This window comes from Pleurodeles waltl, chromosome 4_2, assembly GCF_031143425.1.
Source record: "Pleurodeles waltl isolate 20211129_DDA chromosome 4_2, aPleWal1.hap1.20221129, whole genome shotgun sequence".
NCBI lineage: Eukaryota > Metazoa > Chordata > Amphibia > Caudata > Salamandridae > Pleurodeles > Pleurodeles waltl.
The window spans coordinates 818,466,211-818,486,421 of NC_090443.1; the positions used below are offsets into that span (position 1 = coordinate 818,466,211).

Genomic DNA, 20,211 nt, shown 5'->3' on the forward strand with positions numbered 1-20,211 from the left:
CGCACTAAGGCATGCGACAACCACACAGTGACTCATATAGTGCCTAACTTATGATCTGCTCGCCATTTGAGATTTGTTAGTTCTGTGTCTTACTCCAGTCGGGTCTTTGCTTTAAGGTGAATACTCTCATCATGGATGCTCCGCCGGGGTGAGCCATGTAGTCATACATTTGTCATTGGATTTCGCCCATGGTTTTTACCTACACACAGCCACCAGAGCACCGCTCCCAAGATAGCAGACCATGCTCCTCAAAGATGGCAAGTCTCCAGTTCACCATTCCTCCTAGCTCTGTCTTCACTAGAACCCGCTTGTAACAAATGAGGACACCATTCCTGAGGCTGGTACGGACACGCCTGGCAGCCTTAATCCAACGTAGCTGTACCATATAGTGATAACTGTTCAGAAACTCCGCCCATTGAGACACTGGTGGCCTCTAAGACAATAATGGCAATATATCGGGCTCCCAATGAGAGCTCCATATTTGCTCCCAGGAATCTGCAGTTGAGTCTTTTTGGCGTTAATACTTAGCCAAAGAGGCACAAAATCTTTGGAAAGCAAATGTATTAGTATGCTAGTGTCTTAATGGTGCTGTAGAGTCTACATCTATGACACGAGTTCAGCCTCACAATACTCAGGCGGAGTATGCCTAAACCTGGTGATGTCGCCTTACCTCACTGGCAATGTGGTTTGGAAATTAAACACAGTGTCCATGTACAGACAAGAATGGGTGAAGTCTTCAGGGCTAAAGCCTGCGGCACAGGAAAAAAAGATCAGTCTTTGATGGAAAGAACCAGTTTGACTCCTTGACCAGTAAGGTCCTCCGTCAGTACAAAATGGGTATATTCAAGTAGAAACCACTATGTGCAAGCCAAAGTGTGCCAGCCACGCCACAGTCGTCTTTACATTAGGTAAAAGCTTTTCATGCTTTTAAGATCGGAGCCTGCTTTTGTTTCCATACCTTTTTCCTCTGGGTTGCCCCTACACAAACAGCAGTTGCTTCACAACAAAGAAAAAGCCTGTCCTCAAGGCCTCAGCAGAAGTTAGGAAGCCACAATGACTTCCTGGATCTCTGCTATCCTAAGACACCAACAGGGCATGTTTTCTCTTTTTGGTTTCTAATGGTGCGCTGTATTAATGAACCAGATAACTCTATCCTAACCACCTCTGCCTCAGCTGGCATTCTAGGAACTTTTTTTAGAGAGCGTGAAGTACCTTATTTTGGGAGTAATAATGATGGTTCTTCCCATAGAAAAGAGGCTGAGATATTATTCACTTTTGTTCTATGTACAAAAATATGGTTGTGGCATCTTTCTAAAGCTGTATGCATTCAAGCCGATTCGTTTTTGATCTCCACCAGCCCCTCTGCAGAAGTCGAAGAAGCTAACTATGGCTGAGGTCCTTGCAACTGTTCATAATGCTAGGCTGTGTTCAGTGAACCTGCATGATGCTTTCTTCCATGTACCCCGTCCTAAGTGAACGCAGGATTCACCTTTTTTCACAGTAGGTATTTAGCAGTCACTTGTGTAAAATCAATTCCATCCCCCATACTTGGATTCCTTTGTTGCTGCTCTTTGCATCCAGATGACAGTTTGTGTGATATAGCTTAGGTGCATTGTGGATGTATGTTAAAAGTTCTGCATGGATGGTCTTCTCTGCAAAGGCACAGTTATTGCAGCACGACTGTGATAGCAAAATGTTAATGTTTTCCTTGTTGGTATGACTACATTTATGGAGACTCCCCCGTCTTAGCTCTTTAGCCTGTGTGGACACGGTGTGGGAATCCACCTTTGCTTTCTGCCGAGGCAGAGCCCTGTAGATGACATACTGGTCACCAGAACGTGTACACCTGATACAGCTGTATAGGCAGATCTACTTCTACAGCTGTACAGGAAATGGTTGCAGCTGCTTGGGATGTCTGCACTTTATCAAAGCTGAATAAATAACCTTGTGTCCTCCCTATTTTTCCTGCTCAATCATCAAGAGATGCTCTGCTCAGGAAGTCTAAACCTTTCCCCATATTTTTCCTGACATTTCCTCTTCTGTCTCTCAGGCTAGTCCCCACTCAGAAAAAAATCAAAAAAGAGCTTTCTGCTTGAGTTTCTACCTTTTTTGTTTACCAGTTGCAGGAGTCTTCTGTTGGCACCAAGTCCAAACACAGTCACATTAGCACCCCTGTTTTAACATTATCTGTGGGACAAGTTGTCTTTGAGACTAATTAGTTCTGAACAGTGTTCTGTTCCCTCTGCTTTCCCTAACCACACTGACTCTTTAAATGAACGCTAGAACTTTGACTTGTAAGGAAACTGGCTTTTTTTTCAGGTTTACCCCCACCTTTTGCCCCCATTTTGACTCCTATGGACAGGTGTAATTGCTCTGAAATGTCCTCCGCCCTGCTAAACAGGACTCAGTACATGTGCTCTGACCCTTAAAATGGTGCACGCTTAATTAGCTTGTCCCCAATTGGCACAGCCTAACTTACTCGTAAATCCCTGTTATATTTTACCAAGAGTACCCAGAGCCTGTAAGTTAGTGTCCCCCAGGGACTGCTGCGCTTGTGGTGCCCCCCCTGAGTGGGACAAGGTAAAACATGGCTCCCAGTATGTCAGTGCAGACTGGAAGGGCAATTTTAAGCTGCTAACTCAACTTGGCAATTTAAGGTAATGGCAAGCCTCCAAACCTCCCTTTTTGATATATTTAAGTCACCCCTAAAGTAGGCATAGCAAGCCCTAAGGCAGGGTGCTGTATGTTAAAAAGTGGAAAATGAACTTTTACAAATTCCAGAAGTAAAACCCCTAAATTGTCTTTTTTTACTGTGAAAAGGCTAGTAGCCCACTTGGCAAGTACAGAGTTAGTCTGTCACCTCAGCCCTGCTAACTACTGAATGGGACTGCTAAAGGCGGTACTGTAAGATATCAAAAGATTCAGTGCATTAACTTAGATTTAATGGTAACATCTAATTTATTGTCACTGGTGGGCAAAGTGTAACTTTAGAAGTTGCTACTTTAGTTGCCCAAGGTTTCCAGTGCCCGTTTACTGTTGTACTCACGGTATGTGCTGCAGACAGCTTTCTGCTCTCCTGTGGAGACATACTAACAACTAGTAAATGAAACAATAGAGGCCTGCCACTGGAGGAGGTGTTGCCTCCATCAGAAAGAAAGCCACACAGGTGCTAACCAAAAAAGGTGTGCTTCAAAAGTAAAGCCACCTTCGAAGGTCAAATAAGGAACATTTGGGAGAAAGTTGCTCTATTGCTTAGGTAAACAAGGTGAAACTGGCTGGCTCTGAGGGCAGGGAAGGGGAAGCCAGTTGTCAAACCGGTTTTCCAGAGGTATTTAAATAATGGTGGTGCACCACAATGAACAATGTTCAAGAGTCCAATTCTTTAATGTAAATCCATTTGAGTTTTTTCTTTATACTTTGTTTCGCTCTTAAAACAGCACACATCCATAGCAGAAACAGCCAAAGTGTTTCATCCTTAAAAGAGGACTTCTTCAGGGCTGTAATACAATAAATATAAGTTGGATGGCATGTGTAGCTGTAGATACACATGCTGTGCATAAGCTCGCCATATAGTGTTGAGTTCGGAGTATTACAACTCGTTTTTGTTTGAAGAAAGTTTTCGAGTCACAGGATCAAGTGACTCCTCCTCTTGGTAATACTGCACATGGGCATCGAGTTGTTTGTTAGATTGTTTTTCTCTGCCATCGGGTTCGGACTTGTGTTCCTCTCGCTCTGAGTTCTCTGCTCCAAACAATCTATAACAGGATTCTTTCTGTCTTTCTATCGTATTCTGTATTGTTTCCGAATGCGTATTCCTTAATGTTCAACTCTTGGTTTCTTTTTCTACACTCTGAATCGAATTTTTCAGACTTTTCGGGACAGAAAGGCCCAGTCGGGCCCTCATCAGACCTACCTCTTCCATGTGGTGTCGAGCTATCGCACAATGCAGCCATGATGGAACTTACACCATTTAGGTTCCGCCCGCGATTCCATTAGAAATTTCCACACACCGACCAACATCAGGTGTGTGATTTGTGTCTTTCACCTGACGACAATGATCAGACCTGCGAAGCGTGCCGTTCTTTTCAATCGATCAAAACACTTAGAGACCGAAGGGCCCGTCGGATGGAAATGGTGTCTCGACAGACAGAAGATACGCCGGACATCTTCGGAGAAGAGCATGCACAAGAAGATGTAGAACAAGAGGGGGTCTTCTCCGTCCAAGATTGAGACTCTGATGTGCAGTCGGACATCGAGAGTCAACCTTTACAGCCAGCACAAATTGTAAGTAAGAAGCCCCCTTTCCCTTTGGATAAAATGAGAGGTCACCGGTCCACCAATGCTTCTCCGCCATGGTCGGAGCGGAGAAAGTTTTTCGGATGCCCCGCATACCAGCTCGGCATTGACCTCCAGTAGCTCCACTGCAGCGCCAACAAACAAAAACTGTACACTGTTTCAGTACCGACCGCTTCAACATCGAAAAAGAAACATCAAACAGCTACAATTTAGAACCCAAAAATTTTCCATCCGAAAAAGGATTTGGTAACGAAAAACTACAAAAGACTCAGTGACTGGACACTCTATTACATTCCCTACATCACAGGTGGAACCAATTGTGGAAGTTATGGACGCTAGACAGCGCCGACATCAAATTCAACAGGGAACAAGGCGGATTATAACATCACCTCCGCCACCTCTATTTAGAGGAAATTAACTTTTGGAGAAAGTCTTGATTCCTCTGTACCTCCGAAGAAGACTGTTAAAGAAAAGACTTCTTCTCATACTTCTACATCTCCAGCTTTACCTACCTCTCCACATCACACTCTACCAACATCTCCTATCCATTAAGGGTTCACACCACCTACTTCACCACCTGGGGGGTCACAAGACATAGGGGATACATCACACAAGCAAACCCCTGGGATCAGTACGACTCAGATCCCATTACACCAAATGATCCGGATCTGTACCCAGCTAGACCCGCACCTCCTGAGGATTCTACATCATATCAACAAGTGATAGCAAGAGCAGCAGCATATCACAATGTAAATATGTATACTGACCCCATAGAGGAAGACGTTTTATTTGACACCCTTGGTGCAACACATAAAGCCGGTTTCTTCCATTTTTACCAGGAATGATTAGACATGCAGATTAAATATTTAAAGAGTCTGTTAGAGCAAGGATTATCACTCCTAGAGTTGATAAAAAGTATAAAGCTGCACCCACTGATCCTTTATATATAAAGACACAAATTCCTCCATACTCAATTGTGGCATCTACTGCAAGAAAAAGAGCTAATAGTCAGTTAACAGAGACACACCTCCTCCTGACAAAGAAAGTAAAAATTTAGATGCCGCAGGGAAGAGAGTAGCAGCTCAAGCAGCCAATCATTGGCGAATTGCCAATGCTCAAGCTCTACTTTCTAGATATGACAGAGCTCACTGGGATGCTATGGAGGAACTCTTACAATACCTACCGGAAGAACACCGTAAAAGAGGGGTAGAGATTGTAAATGAGGGGCAAACAATATCTAACAACTCCATTAGGTGTGCACTTGATGCTGCCGATACTGCAGCACGTAGTATTAATACAAGTGTCATCATAAGACGTCATGCATGGCTTAGATGTTCAGGCTTCAAACAGGAAATACATCAGGCAGTTTTAAATATGCCCTTCGATAAGGAACGTTTATTTGGTCCAGAAGTGGATACACACTTGAAAAAGTAAACAAGGACAATCAAACTGCCAGAGCCATTTACAAGCAAGCGCATATAGAAGTAACTTTCGTCATGCAGGGTTTAGTAGAAGATTCAGGTCATCATTCCAGGAACCAATCACAAGTCAAACTAAATCCACCTCACAATACAACAGAGGTTATTTCAGAGGATCATATAAAAGTAACAATAACAAAGGAAGAGAAAAACCATCTTCCTCTAGAATTTCTTCATCAGTCTCTTAACAATAACTCAACAAATGCAACTCTAACATCACACCTGTAGGTGGAAGATTACAACTATTTTACCCACAATGGACTCATATTGCAACAGATCAATGGGTGCTTCACATTATCCAAAACGGTTATTGGCTGGAGCTCATTTCCACTCCACTAAATATACCCTCTCATACACACAAACTCTCACAAAATCATCTAACCCTTATCAAAGAGTATGTAAATTCCCTTCTTCTAAAAGGGGCTATAGAACCTGTACTTTACAATACCAAGGGACATCAGTTTACTCCCTGTATTTTCTAATTCCCCCCAAAATATGGGTCTCTCAGACCAATATTAGATCTCAGACCCTTAAATCACTACATTCTATCAGAACATTTTCACATGGCCACTCTTCAGGATGTTATTCCCCTATTACAATAGGAGACTTCATGACAGCTCTATATTTAAAAGACGTTTACTTTCACATTCCCATTCATCCTGCACACTGAAAATACCTAAGATTTGTTGTAGCAGGAAAACATTACCAATTCAAAGTGTTACCCTTCGGAGTCAAAACTGCTCCCAGAGTGTTCACAAAATGCCTTGCAGTGGTGGCAGCACATCTCAGAAGAAAACAAGTTCATGTTTTCCCTTATCTAGACGATTGGCTCATCAAAGCCAATTCATTCACTCTGGTTCAAAAGATATTCAAACTACAATACACCTCCTACATTCTCTTGGAATCATCATAAACTATGTCAAATCCCACCTTCAACCAACACAACCATACCTAGGTGCTTATCCTAAATACACAATTAGGAATAGCATTTCCTAATCAAAACAGGATCCAAGCTAAAATAGAACCAAACATACACAGTAAGAACTGTGATGAAACTGTTAGGAATGATGGCATCATGTATTGCCATAATACCACATGCCAGACTTCATATGCTTCCTCTTCAACAGTGTCTCTCTCGTCAGTGGTCTCAGGCACAAGGTCAAAAGGAAGATCTAGTGTTGTTAGACCGCCAAACTTATCTCTCTCTACATTGGTGGAATACCACAGTCCTTTTTAAAGGGAGGCCTATTATAGACCTCAGATTACTCTCAAACAACGGGTGGGGAGCTCATCTCCTCAACTTAACAGTTCAGGGAATATGAGACCACACTCACCATTTCTTCATATCAATTACCTCAAACTGCAAGCAATATTCTTGCCAATGGAAGCATTCCTACCACTATTGCAGCACAGAACAGTGTTGATAAGTACAGACAATATGACTGTGATGCACTATCTCCAAAAACAGGGGGGACACAATCTCAACTCTCTCAGATAGCACAATCAATGTGGAAATGGGCGATTCGTCACAATATTCAAATAGTGGCACAATATCTCCTGGGCACAGACAACCATTTAGCAGACCTGCTAAGCAGGACGCATCAACAAACAGTACAGGACATTGTACAATATTTATTACATTTACAAAAGGCAAATTTAGCCTATAAATCTATTTGTTTACATGTAGCCGCTATAGATGCATGTCTGCAAAATAGACAACATACTTCCCTGTTTAGAATTCCAGTCATCAAGGCATTTATGGAAGGACTAAGAAGAAGAATTCCACCAAGAAATCCTCCAGCTCCATCTTGAAACTTAAACATTGTACTCACAAGACTCTTGGCTCTACCATTTGAGCCATTACACTCCTGCCCATTACAATACCTTTCATGGAAAGTAGCATTCTTAATTGCTATGATATCTCTCAGGCGTGTTAGTGAACTCCAGGCACTAACTTTAGAAGACCCTTTCTTTCAGGTTCATTAAGAAAAGATTTTATTAAGGACCAATTCAAAATTTCTTTCAAAAGTCATTGCGCAATTTAATATTAATTAAACAATAGAATTGCCAGTTTTCTTCCCAAAACCAGAATCAGTGGCAGAAAGAGCTTCTCATACTTTAGATGTCAAAGGAGCTATTATGTACTACATAGACAAGACAAAACATTTTAGGAAAACAAAACAACTTTTTGTGGCTTTCTCATTACCACACAGAGGAGACCCAATATCCAAAACAACTATAGCAAGATGGATAGTTAAATGTATTCAAACTTGCTATACCAAAGCTAGAAGACAACTACCTGTACCACCTAGGGCACATTCCACTAGATAGAAAGGTGCATCTATGGCCTATCTAGGTAACATACCTACCTTTACTAAACATTATTGTGTAGACGTCTTTGCCAAACAGCAGGCAAATGTTGGACAAACTGTACTTAAAAAACTTTTTTAAACAATTGCAACCCCTACACACTAGCCGCCGCTTTAAGGAGGGACTGCCTTACAGTCTATGCAGAACATGTGAATCTACAGCTACACGTGCCATCGAATGCAAAATGTTACTTACCAGTAGACATCTGTTTATGGCATGTAGTGCTGTAGATTCACATGCGCCCTCCCTCCTCCCCAGAATTTATATATATATATTTATATATATATATACACATATATGTAAATACACTGTATGGACAGCTTTTATATGCTACTATACTCTCTTTCATTACTTCACTCTCCTGCCAGCGGACAATCTAACAAACGACTCGATGCCCATGCGCAGTATTACCGAGAGGAGGAGTCACTCCATCCCATGAGGCGAAAACTTTCTTTGAACAAAAACAAATTGTAATACTCTGAAACCAACACTAGATGGCGAGCTTATGCACAGCATGTGAATCTACAGCACTACATGCCATGAACAGATGTCTACTGGTAAATAACATTTTCCTTCCTTTGTAGTGTGTACAACCACAAATATATTTACAAATATACATTACAACAAGACACTATAAAGTCAGACACGTTATCACATACAGTTTACTCAATATGCTATTGCGAATAAAAATAAAGACAAGGGAAAACTTCAATTGTGAAAGGACAAAACATACAAACACAGGAAAGAAAAAATGATACTGACAACCTTTATAAGGAACACACCTAAAACATATAACTTTAAAACTATACACCAAACTAATTTTCAGCTTTAATGATGGTGTAGATGTAAGTGTATTTAGAAGAAGAGATTCTTTTGTTTATCCCAATTAAAATAATTGTCCATTCCTTATTTGTTCATACATTATTAACACAAAATCTCAAGGGACAGGAGAGAATAACCGGCGTATTATAATCAATAGAATTTTCATTGTAGTTCATTGTTTTCATTGTAGGAAACCCCCCATTTTAGAAATCCTTCTTTAATTAATGACCATCTGTAGGAAATAGCCTCTTTCTAGCTTGGTTACCCCCACTTTTTGGCCTGTTTGTCAGTGTGGTGGACTGTATTCACTAGGATCTTGCTAACCAGGGCCCTAGTGATTATGCTCTCTTTTAAATTTGGTTGCTGGTAACATTTCATCCCACAATTGGCATACTGGTGCCCCCATGTAAGCCCCTAGTATATGGTACCTAGGTACCCAGGGCATTGGGGTACCAGGGGATCCTTATGGGCTGTAGCAGTTATTCTGCCACTCATAGGGAGCCCATGCAAAGGGTTCTGTCGGCCTGTCATTGCAGTCTGCGTGAACCGGGTGCATGCACCCATTTTCACTATAGGTCACAGCACCAGGTCACTATAAGTCACCCTATAGCAGGCCTTCTCAGCCCAGAGGGCAGGGTGCAAGTACCTGTGTGTGAGGGCACCCCTGCACTAGCAGAGGTACCCCCACAAACTCTAGTCCCATTTTACTGGACTTCGTGAGTGCGGGGACGCCATTTTACGCGTGTACTGGACATAGGTCACTACCTATGTCCAGCTACATAATGATAACTCCGAACCTAGGCATGTTTGGTATCAAACATGTCGGAATTATACCTCAATACTTTTCCAAGTATTGATCGTATGATCCCATGCACTCTGGGGGCTCCTTAGAGGACCCCCAGCATTGCTCCTACAGCCGTCTGAGGTTTTCCAGGCAGCCCCAGCTGCTGCCACCTCACAGACAGGTTTCTGCCCTCCTGTTGCTTGAGCAGCTCAGACCCAGGAAAGCAGAGCAAAGAATTTCCTTTGGGAGAAGGGTGTTACGCCCTCTCCCTTTGGAAATAGGTGTCACTTGGCTTGGGAGGGTTAGTCTCCCAAAGCCACTGTTATGCTTTGAATGGCACATTTGATGCTCTCCATGCATAAACCAGTCTACACCTGTTCAGGGACCTCCAGTCCCTGCTCTGGCACAAAACTGGACAATGGAAAGGGAAATGACCACTCCCCTGTCCATCACCACCCCAGGGGTTATGCCATCTCGGATCCAAGGTTGGCAGGAAACTCTGGGAGCATCTGAGTGGCCAGGTCAGGCAGGTGACGTCAGAGCCCCCTCCTGATATGTGGTCACCCAGCCAGGTGACCAGTTTCCCTTTCAGGGCTATTTAGGGTCTCTCTTTTGGGTGGTTCCTCAGATACGGCTTGCGAGATTCCAGCAGGATTCCTCTACATCCCTCACTTTGACTTCTGACCAAAGTAACTGCATCTGGACTTTCCAGAACACAACAATCTGCTGCAACGATGAAGACTTCATCTGCAACATTGTTTCCAAGGCTCCTTCCAGCTTCTGCAACATTTCCATGGCCCTGCATCCTCTGAGAACAGCCCATCTTCAGTCTGCACAGGAAGGAAGAAGGAATCTCCCTTGGAGTGAGGGAGTCATTCCCCTGCATCTGCAGGCACCAACAGCAACGACGGCTGCATGGATCCCCTCTCCTGTTGAGCTGCGTGGATCCTGCAACACGGGTGGTGGTTGGAAGTGGTCCAAATGGTCCTCTTTACCAGCTGTCCAACTTGGGTGGAGGAAGGCCCTTGCCTTCCCATGCAGGACAGTACCCCGTGCACCGCATCATTTGAAGCTTCCAAAGCCTGTTGGCACTTCTTCCAAGGTGTCTTCTGTCTTTGGGTAGCTCCAGCCCCCAACACTCATTCCTGTCACGCACAGGTCCCTAAGTGACTCTCCTACGGCGTGTGATCCTTTTTCATAGTGCTGCGTGGGCTCCATTTACACCTTCTGTGTCCCCGTCCTGTGAAACTCCTGTGTGTGCTGCCTGTGCTGCTGTGGACTCTATGCGACGCTGAGGGCCCCCTCCTCCTAATTTGAGTCCTCCTGGGCCTTGCTGGTCCCCAGCAGCACCACTTTCAGCCTCCCGCAAGTTTTCACTGTGCCAAGGCTTGTTGGTGGAATCCAGACACGCAAACCCAACTGCATCTTCCTTCTGGTGTGGAACATGACCTGCATCCTCCAGGAACTCGACTCCGATTCCAGTGCTGACTTTTCTTCTTCACAAGCAAGTCCTGCAATCCTCAGCTTGGTGGGTAGGGGCTCCTGCCCCCACTGGACTCTGAGGTGTCTTCTGGACTTGGTCCCCTCTTTCCACAGGTCTTCCTCTTCAGGAATCCACCGTTGGTTTCTTGCAGTCATCTCTGGATTTTGCATTTCTCTTCTTTCCTTCAAAGTTGGTGTTCTGGGGAAATCCTAGTAATTTACCCCTGCTTTCCTGGTCGCTGTGGGGTGTTGTGGTACTTACCTTTGTGCTTTCCTTTTACCTCAACGCCCTTGTACACACTCGCCTTACCTAGTTGGGGGTCCAACTCTTGCATTCCATTTTTTTTTGTATATGGTTTGTGCTCCCACTAGGTCCACTAGTCTCTAATGTGTTTTACCTTGCTTTGCACTGTTTTCTAACTATTCTTATACCTAGTCCTAGCAACTAGTGTATATATCTTGTGTATTACTTACCTCCTAGCAGAGTATTGCCTCTATAGTATTTTTGATGTTGTGTTACCATCATAAACTACCTTTATTTTTGTAACACTGAGTGTATTCTTACATGTGTGTAAGTGCTGTGTGACTACAGTGGTATCGCATGAGCTTTGCATGTCTCCCAGATAAGCCTTGGCTGCTCATTCATAGCTACCTCTAGAGAGCCTGGCTTCTAAACACTGCCTACATTTCACTAATAGGGGATACCTGGACCTGGTATAAGGTTTAAGTACCTCAGGTACCCACCACACACCAGGTCAGCTGCTGCGCCGCAGCTGAGCCCTACAAATGGTAGAAGAAACATTCCTTGCTCCCTTTGAGATAACTATGATTTGAGACAGTTATTTGCTCTGCTGGTTATGTGTATAGCCCTCTGCCGGTCCAAAATGATCTCTTCTGAGACTTAGGTACCCACTACACACCAGGCCAGCTTCCTACACCATCCAAAACAAAAGGAGCCTACCATACAAGATGTAATGTTCATAAGATGACAAATAACAGAGTAACAAACATGTTCCTCTATAGTCTCCACATGTTACAATTATGCGTTTAAGGGAACAGTTCATCTGATTTTATATAATTTCTAACTCATACCCACAGGCAAAACAAGAAGCAAAGTTAATTTAATAATACTGCTCTCTCACTTAAACCATACCTAATTTTCTAAATGTCACAAGGTATAAACTGCTCAACATACCTAATGGTACAAGTCAATTTCAATCCGCCATTTTCAGGAGATTATTTCCAATGTTGAAATAGTGTCAAATACATCAAATATCAGCACCTAGTATAAAATAAGAAGCTGCATCACATCCACAAAAAGCTAATAGTCACAATTGTCAACAATGCAAATACTATATTTTTAAGCCCATATTTCAATACAGCAACACTAGTTTTTATAACAACGCGAACACTACATTATCATGTCAGCATTCCAACCTAACCAAACGAATTATTATAATTTGCAAGTATATATGCTGGTCATAGCCCACTTGGGGTAATAATGGGTTTTTATTAAATCGTCAACATGTTCGCTGCCTCTTGGACTAATAGCGGCCATCTTGAAATTAAATGTTGTATTGCTCCAAAATAGATACCAAAAAACATTGCACAATGTGTTGTTTGAATTATACAGCAATCATTACCAATACTAAAAACTTGTATATACCCATGTAATTACCTTACTGAATAATGACATGCACAGAGTGTTCAACTTTGGTCTCAACTGTCGACAACTTGTATATAAACAGAGAAGTCCTGAAAAAAGTATAAAACACCACTAGCATAATTCCATACTTTAGAATAGCCTTTATAAACTTTCAGGTTGGTTTATTAACTTACCTTCACTCATGCCGAAAACAATGCAACAACCGACCCTCGCTACAACCGTAGATGAGACATATTAAAAAAAAGAAAAACGGGATGATGACAGTGCCCGATTTTTCCAGGGGTGTGTAGCCCTCTTGGTGGTCACACGTGGATTGGGCTAGGGAGCTCCACATGCAGGGAGAGGGGTCCTGCCTTATTGGAAGTGAGCAGAATGGTTCATCCCATCGTGGGATTCCCAGATGCTGCACATCGCAGGAACTGGTCATCAGGTGGGAAGGAACCTGGTGAGCCATTGGCTACCAACCACATCCAGCCCTGAAGGCATTTTCTGAGTATAAATAGGGAACCCCAGGCACCGTGATCTCAGATCTTGACTGGGCTGGAAGAAGGACCAAAAGAGGACTGTCTTGCTGCACAGTAGAACCAGGAAAGAGAGGCTGTACTGGTGTGGATTGCATCTGCTTAACATGGTGGCTAGCAAAGCAGAGGGATTATGCCTGCTGTGTCCTGCTCATGGAGAATTTGTCTCCAAAGCTAAGAGACTCCAGTGGTTAGCGAGCTGGCCTCTTGTTCGCACACAGGGACACAACAGTTGAGAAGCATGCCGGGGCAAGTTGGTAGCCCAAAGTCTTCAACCCCACACCATCTGCCTCAGTGCAGAACCAGGACCCGACGCACAAAGTTGCACCCGAGTACGTTGAACCTGGAATTGTCATTCAAGTGCAGCTAGGTCCCCAGAGGATGAGCTATTGACTCAAAAAGGATTTACCTGTGACCCCGATACTGGGTGACCGGTAGTCCAGTAGTGACGAGGCTTCTGCCTGCACCAAGGTGAGTTTGAGGGATGTCGGCCCTGTGACCTGAACTGCCTCACCTCTTTTGTGGATGAGCAGTAGTTGCAACAAGTCCCCTTCGACTGCATCGCATCCACACCATCTTTTGAGCATATTCAGCATCCTTCATCCCTTGCATCGGAACCTTTTCTGTGGGAAAGCCCTGTAAGGATAAAAGTGCCTGGAGCTGACTGAAGACTGCTTCACCTTCTGAAGTAAGTATTTGTGAGGACCTTGTTCGTCCCCATGACTGGCTCCCTACTGGAGTTGGCCACCTAAAGTGACTCCAAGTGACCGCTTTACAAACAGAAACTTTTTTCACTTTTTTTTAAGTGTCAAATTCGTCAATTTGCCATTGCTCGTTCCCGGTTGAGTGAAATGTCCTGATTTAATATGCCTTGTAAATTCTATATCACTGGACCCCTCCCCCCGTGGATCTTTTTCATTGTGGGTGTAAAAATACAGTCTATTTTAATTAACTGGTGTTGGATTTCTTTGGTGCCTCATCGATTTCTTCAGTTGTTTTTGTGCTACTTAGATGCTTTACACTTGTTCCTTTGTATAAGTCTTGCTGCACAGAGCCACAGCTACCCAGGTTTGAGCTGAAGGTTTGACATATGAAACCTAAGGGTTCCAAAGGGGTTGGTAACTGTATTACACAGTGAGGTTGCACAACCGCACCATATACACCCCATTTCCTCACATGTATCAGTTATCCTTCGGCAGGATTAATTTTTGTAACTTTTTGGTGTGAGCACTGCAGCTTGTTCTCAGTCTAGCAGGGGTACTATCCTTAAACCAAAAGCCAGAGGAGAACTTCTCTGTCTCAATAAATTATGTCCAGTCTGTGCTGTTTCTTTAGAAAAGGAAAAGTACATTTATTACACATATGCTGCTCAATACTACGCAGTAATTTACAAACGTATATTAAGATGGTGGAAATACTGTGGGTGACATTACATATGATCCCTAAAGGGTCATGACCCCCAAAATCACAGCACTCCACACTCCCATTCAATACAGCACATAATCATATAGGGAGTCATCGCTTGAACTCAAGGATGAGCACACTGAAAGAACCAATAGTATCACTGACTTCAGTAATCATAATCCACCTACAATCATTATAAATAATAAAACATGGCTACCATTTGCAATTTCAGTTAATAAAGCATTTCAACTTTTTATGATAAATGATTACTGTCAACAATAGCAGCAAATAAAATATTGTAAAAATCACACTATGCATGTCTTTTCCTTGAGTGGCTGCATTCCCAGGCTGCAGAAAAAATGTTTCTGCCTGAGGAGTGCTTAGCTTTTGACAAAAAATCCGGGGTTGCTGTCATTTTTCTGACCCTGCAGATTTAGGGTCAGTCCTTTCGTAAAACGTGCTTTAGGGGGAGTTGCTGCGCTCCTGCAGCCCCTCCCTACACTCTTTTTGGCATTGGTGGGATCCCTGCTGTCCCGGGCCACCAGGATGTGCAAAATAGTTTGGGTTATGTCTGCCCCACAGGGCATTATGGGGTTCTCCCTGCTGGGTGCATGAATTTAAATTAGGTTGTTAGGCTGCAAGCGTTTGTTCCTGTTGGGTGGCCATGCACCTTTTTGCTTTCTTATTCTATTTTTTCCTTTTTATTTGTTGGGTATGCCTGGTGCCACCCAGGCACCCCGCATGGCCTCCTTTATTTGGGGCAGCTCAGAGACTCCAACCCGGCTGCCCTAGTCTGGATACTCCTCTGCCAGCCTGGGAGCAGGCAGTGTACTTCTCCCCTGCTCACTCCATGTGGGCAGGGTGTATCTTTGTGGTGGGCGCTTTGCTCCTACCAGTCACGGAGAGCAAGGGATGGGCCTGCCCCAGCTCAGGGATCTTGGCAGCGCTCCCCATTGATTCTTTATTGATTGTTTGAGGCCAGAGGTGGGGTCCTGGGCTCCTATGTTTTTCCTTGGGTGGAGCAATGGTGCGCTCCCATGTCTTGGCTTGGTGAGGGCCGGGAGTTGGCGGGGTCCCAGGCCCCTATTCCCTTAGTGTGTGGGGGCGCTATGGTGCTTTTCGATTTTCTTGCTGGTGGGTGCCTGGAGATGGGGTCCTGGGCTCCCAGAACATGAACCGGGCCAGCAGTTGGGATCCTCAGTCCTCAGGGGCTCGGAGGAAGGGGCCCCATGCACACACCCTTCCATGGTGTATCAATTATTAATGATCCCTTCCTTTGACTTCCTACACCCCCCACCCCTCACCACCCCCATTGGCACGCCCTGGGGGTGTTTGCAGACATTACAGCAGAGCTCCATGTGCTCCATTTCCCACCTGGTGGTGTCAAAGGTCAAATCCATCTCTTCGGTCCCCCTTGGGCCGATTTTCATAATCTTTGGCTCATGTTGCTCTTGGTGACGAGCTCTAGCCACCTGTAACTTTTCCACAGGCTCCAAGCCTCTAAGGTGGCACATGTTTCAGGGAGCTTGCTCCAGTGGCTCCCTGTGCCAACCTTTCTCCTTTTTTTTTTTTTGGACCGCTGATACTTCTCTTCTCCTGTCTGAGTGCAAAAGTTCAGTCCTTCCATAAGCTGGTCCTTAAGAGGTTTAAAGGGACCAGCTTCCCTCATCCTGGAAAGGCACCCACTGGTCCTGGGGTCAACTGTAGGGATAGTCCTTCCTACATGAGGACTTCAGGTGGTTTCTCCTTTCAGTTATCTATGGCTGCCAAAGCCTAGTCCTAGTGTTGCGCTCCAAAAAAAGGCGCTCTCTCTCCCTTGTGCAAGAGTTTTTAACTTGGACTGAAAGTTCTAGAAGCCAGGCTTCCCTTGCCAATCCTAGGGTGCCACATTACCTCTCCACCTCTGTCCCAACCTTCCCGCACAGTATGCTGGGACAATTCAAGATTACGTCATTTGAGAGTTACTGGTCATATCTCTGGGGGCCTCAGCTCCCACCTCCCCCTGCCACCAAGTCTTCAAAGAAGAGCTCTCTCTTGTATTGCCTGCAGAGATCTGGGCTCGCTCCTTTATTCAGAGGGCCCAGGCTGCCCCAACACTGGTACAGTGTGGCAGCTAGTCAACAGGTGCTGAATTTCTTTCCCACCCCTTCATCCTCAGGAGCTGAGCGAAGCACTGTTGATTGCTCCCTATGTGTGGGGAGGCATTTGTTCTTTCTGCTGGAGAGCATTGTAATTAACTTGGCCCAGTAGGGTGACAAAAGGCCTGGGCTCTGAGTCAGAGCTGAGCCAGAGAAATATGTCAGTTCTGGGTTACCTACACGGTGTACATATATCTGCTTCATAGGCCGAAGGGAGGTGAAATTGCACTCTAAGGCAGTTTACACCTATGTGTTTAATAAAGTGTCAATGCCAACAAAATAGTAAACCATACTGACTATGAGTGCCCCATCCAGGTCAGTATCTAACCCTGCAGTGTCTCCTCTGCACCAGGCTATATGTGCACAGTTCCTGGACTCCGCACAAAGGTAGTTTCACACTTGCAGCTCGCACACATGTTGACATGTTATCAGGTAAGTGCTTCTTACTCTTGCTGTGTCATAGCAGCCTTATCTTAAAAGGCAGACACTGGTGGTAAACATGGGCAATCAGGTTATAGTGAGTGAGTCACCAGTTGTGAAGCTCACTTACAGTAAAATATCCAGGCGGATTAAATGGGCAGAACCCATTTTGCTCCATGTAGTAAATGGCACTACTCAGTGCAGAAACCACCAAGTGATCTTCGAAGCCCCAAGACCTGTAAAAAAAATAAAATAAAAAAAAGTCATCACACCACTACTAAGAGGACGTTGCCATGTTTTTTCCAGGGTGGGTAACATCATGCAGAAGTTTTGTGAATAATAAAGTTCTTATTTTGTGAGTATTTCAAACTTTTTTGCATGGCTGCCTCTAGCCCGAAATCTAAATAGTCATACCTTTTCACAGGATTGAGTGGATTTCAGCACACTAACCTTGATTTGTTTTTTGATTTTCTTTCTTTTTTTTTTCTTTTTTTTTGTGACCATTGTGAGTGGTTTTGCTGCCTTGCTACAAATGTAGTAAAGACTTGGGAGGCAAGACTGGTTTACTTACAGAAGCAGGACGGATGCAAAATATTGGCAGATGTCTCGTCTGCCATATATAAAGTGTATAGATACTAGGTACTCGAAGTTGAACATTCACAAAATGGTGGTGGATGTCCTGCATACACCTAATTCTTAATAACCCTCTTAGTGAAGTGAACGCTTTGTATTGAGATAATTAGGATCTTTATTTCCCATAATCAGAAAATAGAGAGAGAAAAATCTGACTTAAATTATTTTTTTGGCATTTAGACAAAATCGTATGGTATGGCTCCTTGCAGTTTAAAAATATCACTCCTTTAAAATGTTTGCTGCACTTCTAATAAGTGAACACTACTAATATTGATAAACCATACCACTAATTATTTACCGGATTTTTGCTCCTTGAAGAGAATACTAATAATGCAAACATTTCAGCTGATTCCTTTGATACTATGTATCATGAGGTCAGTTTGTCATTTTAAAGCTTGCAATAATTGTAATCATGTTTTACTACCTCTCATGCATTGCTATTGATAGTGTTTATTTAAACATTGTATCTTCAGTGCAGTTCTCAAGTGAAACAATGTAACTCCTATGTATTTTACAGCTTGACCATCTCGGAAGAGGAACAAGGACTCAGATATATGTTGGTAAACTCAACTACAAGAATGATGATGAAAACGAAGGCTCCTTTGCTGAAAAGGAGATCAAGGTCATCCTGAAAGTCTTGGACCCAAGTCACAGAGACATTTCTTTGGTAAGCAACCCACTTTAATTCTTTGAACATTTTCAGATATTTAGCATGAAGAAAAATTATTTCTAATATTAAAACAAGCATGTAGCAGATATGTTTTGCGTGCTACACCCGATTCATTCATGACTGCAATGTGTGATTGAAGATTATCCATGGTCTAAAAATTGAATTTTTTTTTTGTAATAGTTCAAAAGTTCAGTCTTTTAGTGCATCCTTGGATAGTGCAGATAACTGCCCATAGATTTCTAATTTGTTGATCATTCAGATCTGAACGATTGCACTGTGTAAGATATTTCTGTGGATTTCAAACATGATTTACTGCCGTTGCCTTTCTGACTTGCCTTCAATCAGTACATAGGGAGTTCCAAATAAATTATTTTGATGGGCCCACAAATGGTTGTATGGAGTGTTTGGAATCTCTGTTAAAAAAAACAAAAAACAAAAAAAAAACCTAAATACTTTTAATTCGGAACAGGTGTGATAAAACGTCAGTATCTTGATATCTGTTCAGTTTTAGGATTTACGTATACTGCATGCATGCTCTGTCAGTGAAACCTTTTGTAAATAAAATTAAAAAAAAAAAAAAAAAAAAAGGCTTACAGCTCACCTCATACGTACCGTTACTTTCCATTGGTTGGCTCCCACGTCACGCTCATCTTCTTGCTTCTGATTGGTCAGAGCATCCCAATTTCTCTTCTGTGCTTGCTGACTTCAGGTCGTACACAGAGCTTGGATGAAGTAGTTTACGATCTCTGCAGCCAGTGTCCTTCCACTGGCCACAGCTCGTACAAGCACTATTTTTTTGTTTTAATCGGGCACTCTTAAAGACTGCATGACTTTTACTCTCTGTCTAATCCTCATAAGCTCTCCTTCCCCAATCCTGTCCTTATGTTGATGCTGAGCAGTCGTTAAAGGAATTCTAGTGCGGCTGAATGATGTGTGCTGCTGATGTTTCTCACTGCAAAAGACCCCTTATCTGTCACTTTAGTAACAAGCCAGTTATTTTAAAGCATACAGTGCTTGCCATTTATTTGATCTCTGAAAGAAGAGGGGTTCAAGTCCGCTTTCTTAGCAGTCCGCTTTCAAAATAATTCAAATTATATGCGTCTTCTCGGCTTTGGTTAACCAAACACGAAGTTCTCCTGTCCCGCCTTTGTAACTCTTGGTTTCCAGTTCACCCCAATGTTGTATTTTATACAGGAAACGTCCGGAGTCCATGGGGAGACACCTACAAACCACAGACTGGATCCTGTTAGCGCTGACATGGGTTTCACTCACCATCTGGGACTCAGCCGACCAAATTGCGAATAGGGTGACCACCCGTCCGTAAATTTCACGGACTGCCCGTAACTTAGCCCTGCTGTCCATTGTCCGTGATGAAAGGCTTAACAGACAGCATTTGTCCGTAATTTTAGCCTTTCACCAGAAGGACAATGGATGGCAGGGCGAAATTATGGCCAGAAAATTTCCCCAATGTGGATTGAAGGGCATGGAGTCTCCTGTGCTCTGGGGGAGGGAGCGGCAGACAGATAA

At 43.5% G+C, this 20,211-nt stretch overlaps 1 protein-coding gene across 3 annotated transcripts in view; it reads left to right on the forward strand.

Annotated features, from left to right (window-relative positions):
* Positions 1-20,211, forward strand: part of JAK1 (Janus kinase 1) — a 481,031-nt gene that overhangs the window by 282,469 nt on the left and 178,351 nt on the right. For all 3 annotated transcript variants that reach the window (XM_069232503.1, XM_069232505.1, XM_069232504.1), the window contains exon 12: positions 18,532-18,681. In XM_069232503.1, the coding sequence (XP_069088604.1) occupies positions 18,532-18,681 (150 nt within the window). The remainder of the gene's footprint in view (positions 1-18,531; positions 18,682-20,211) is intronic.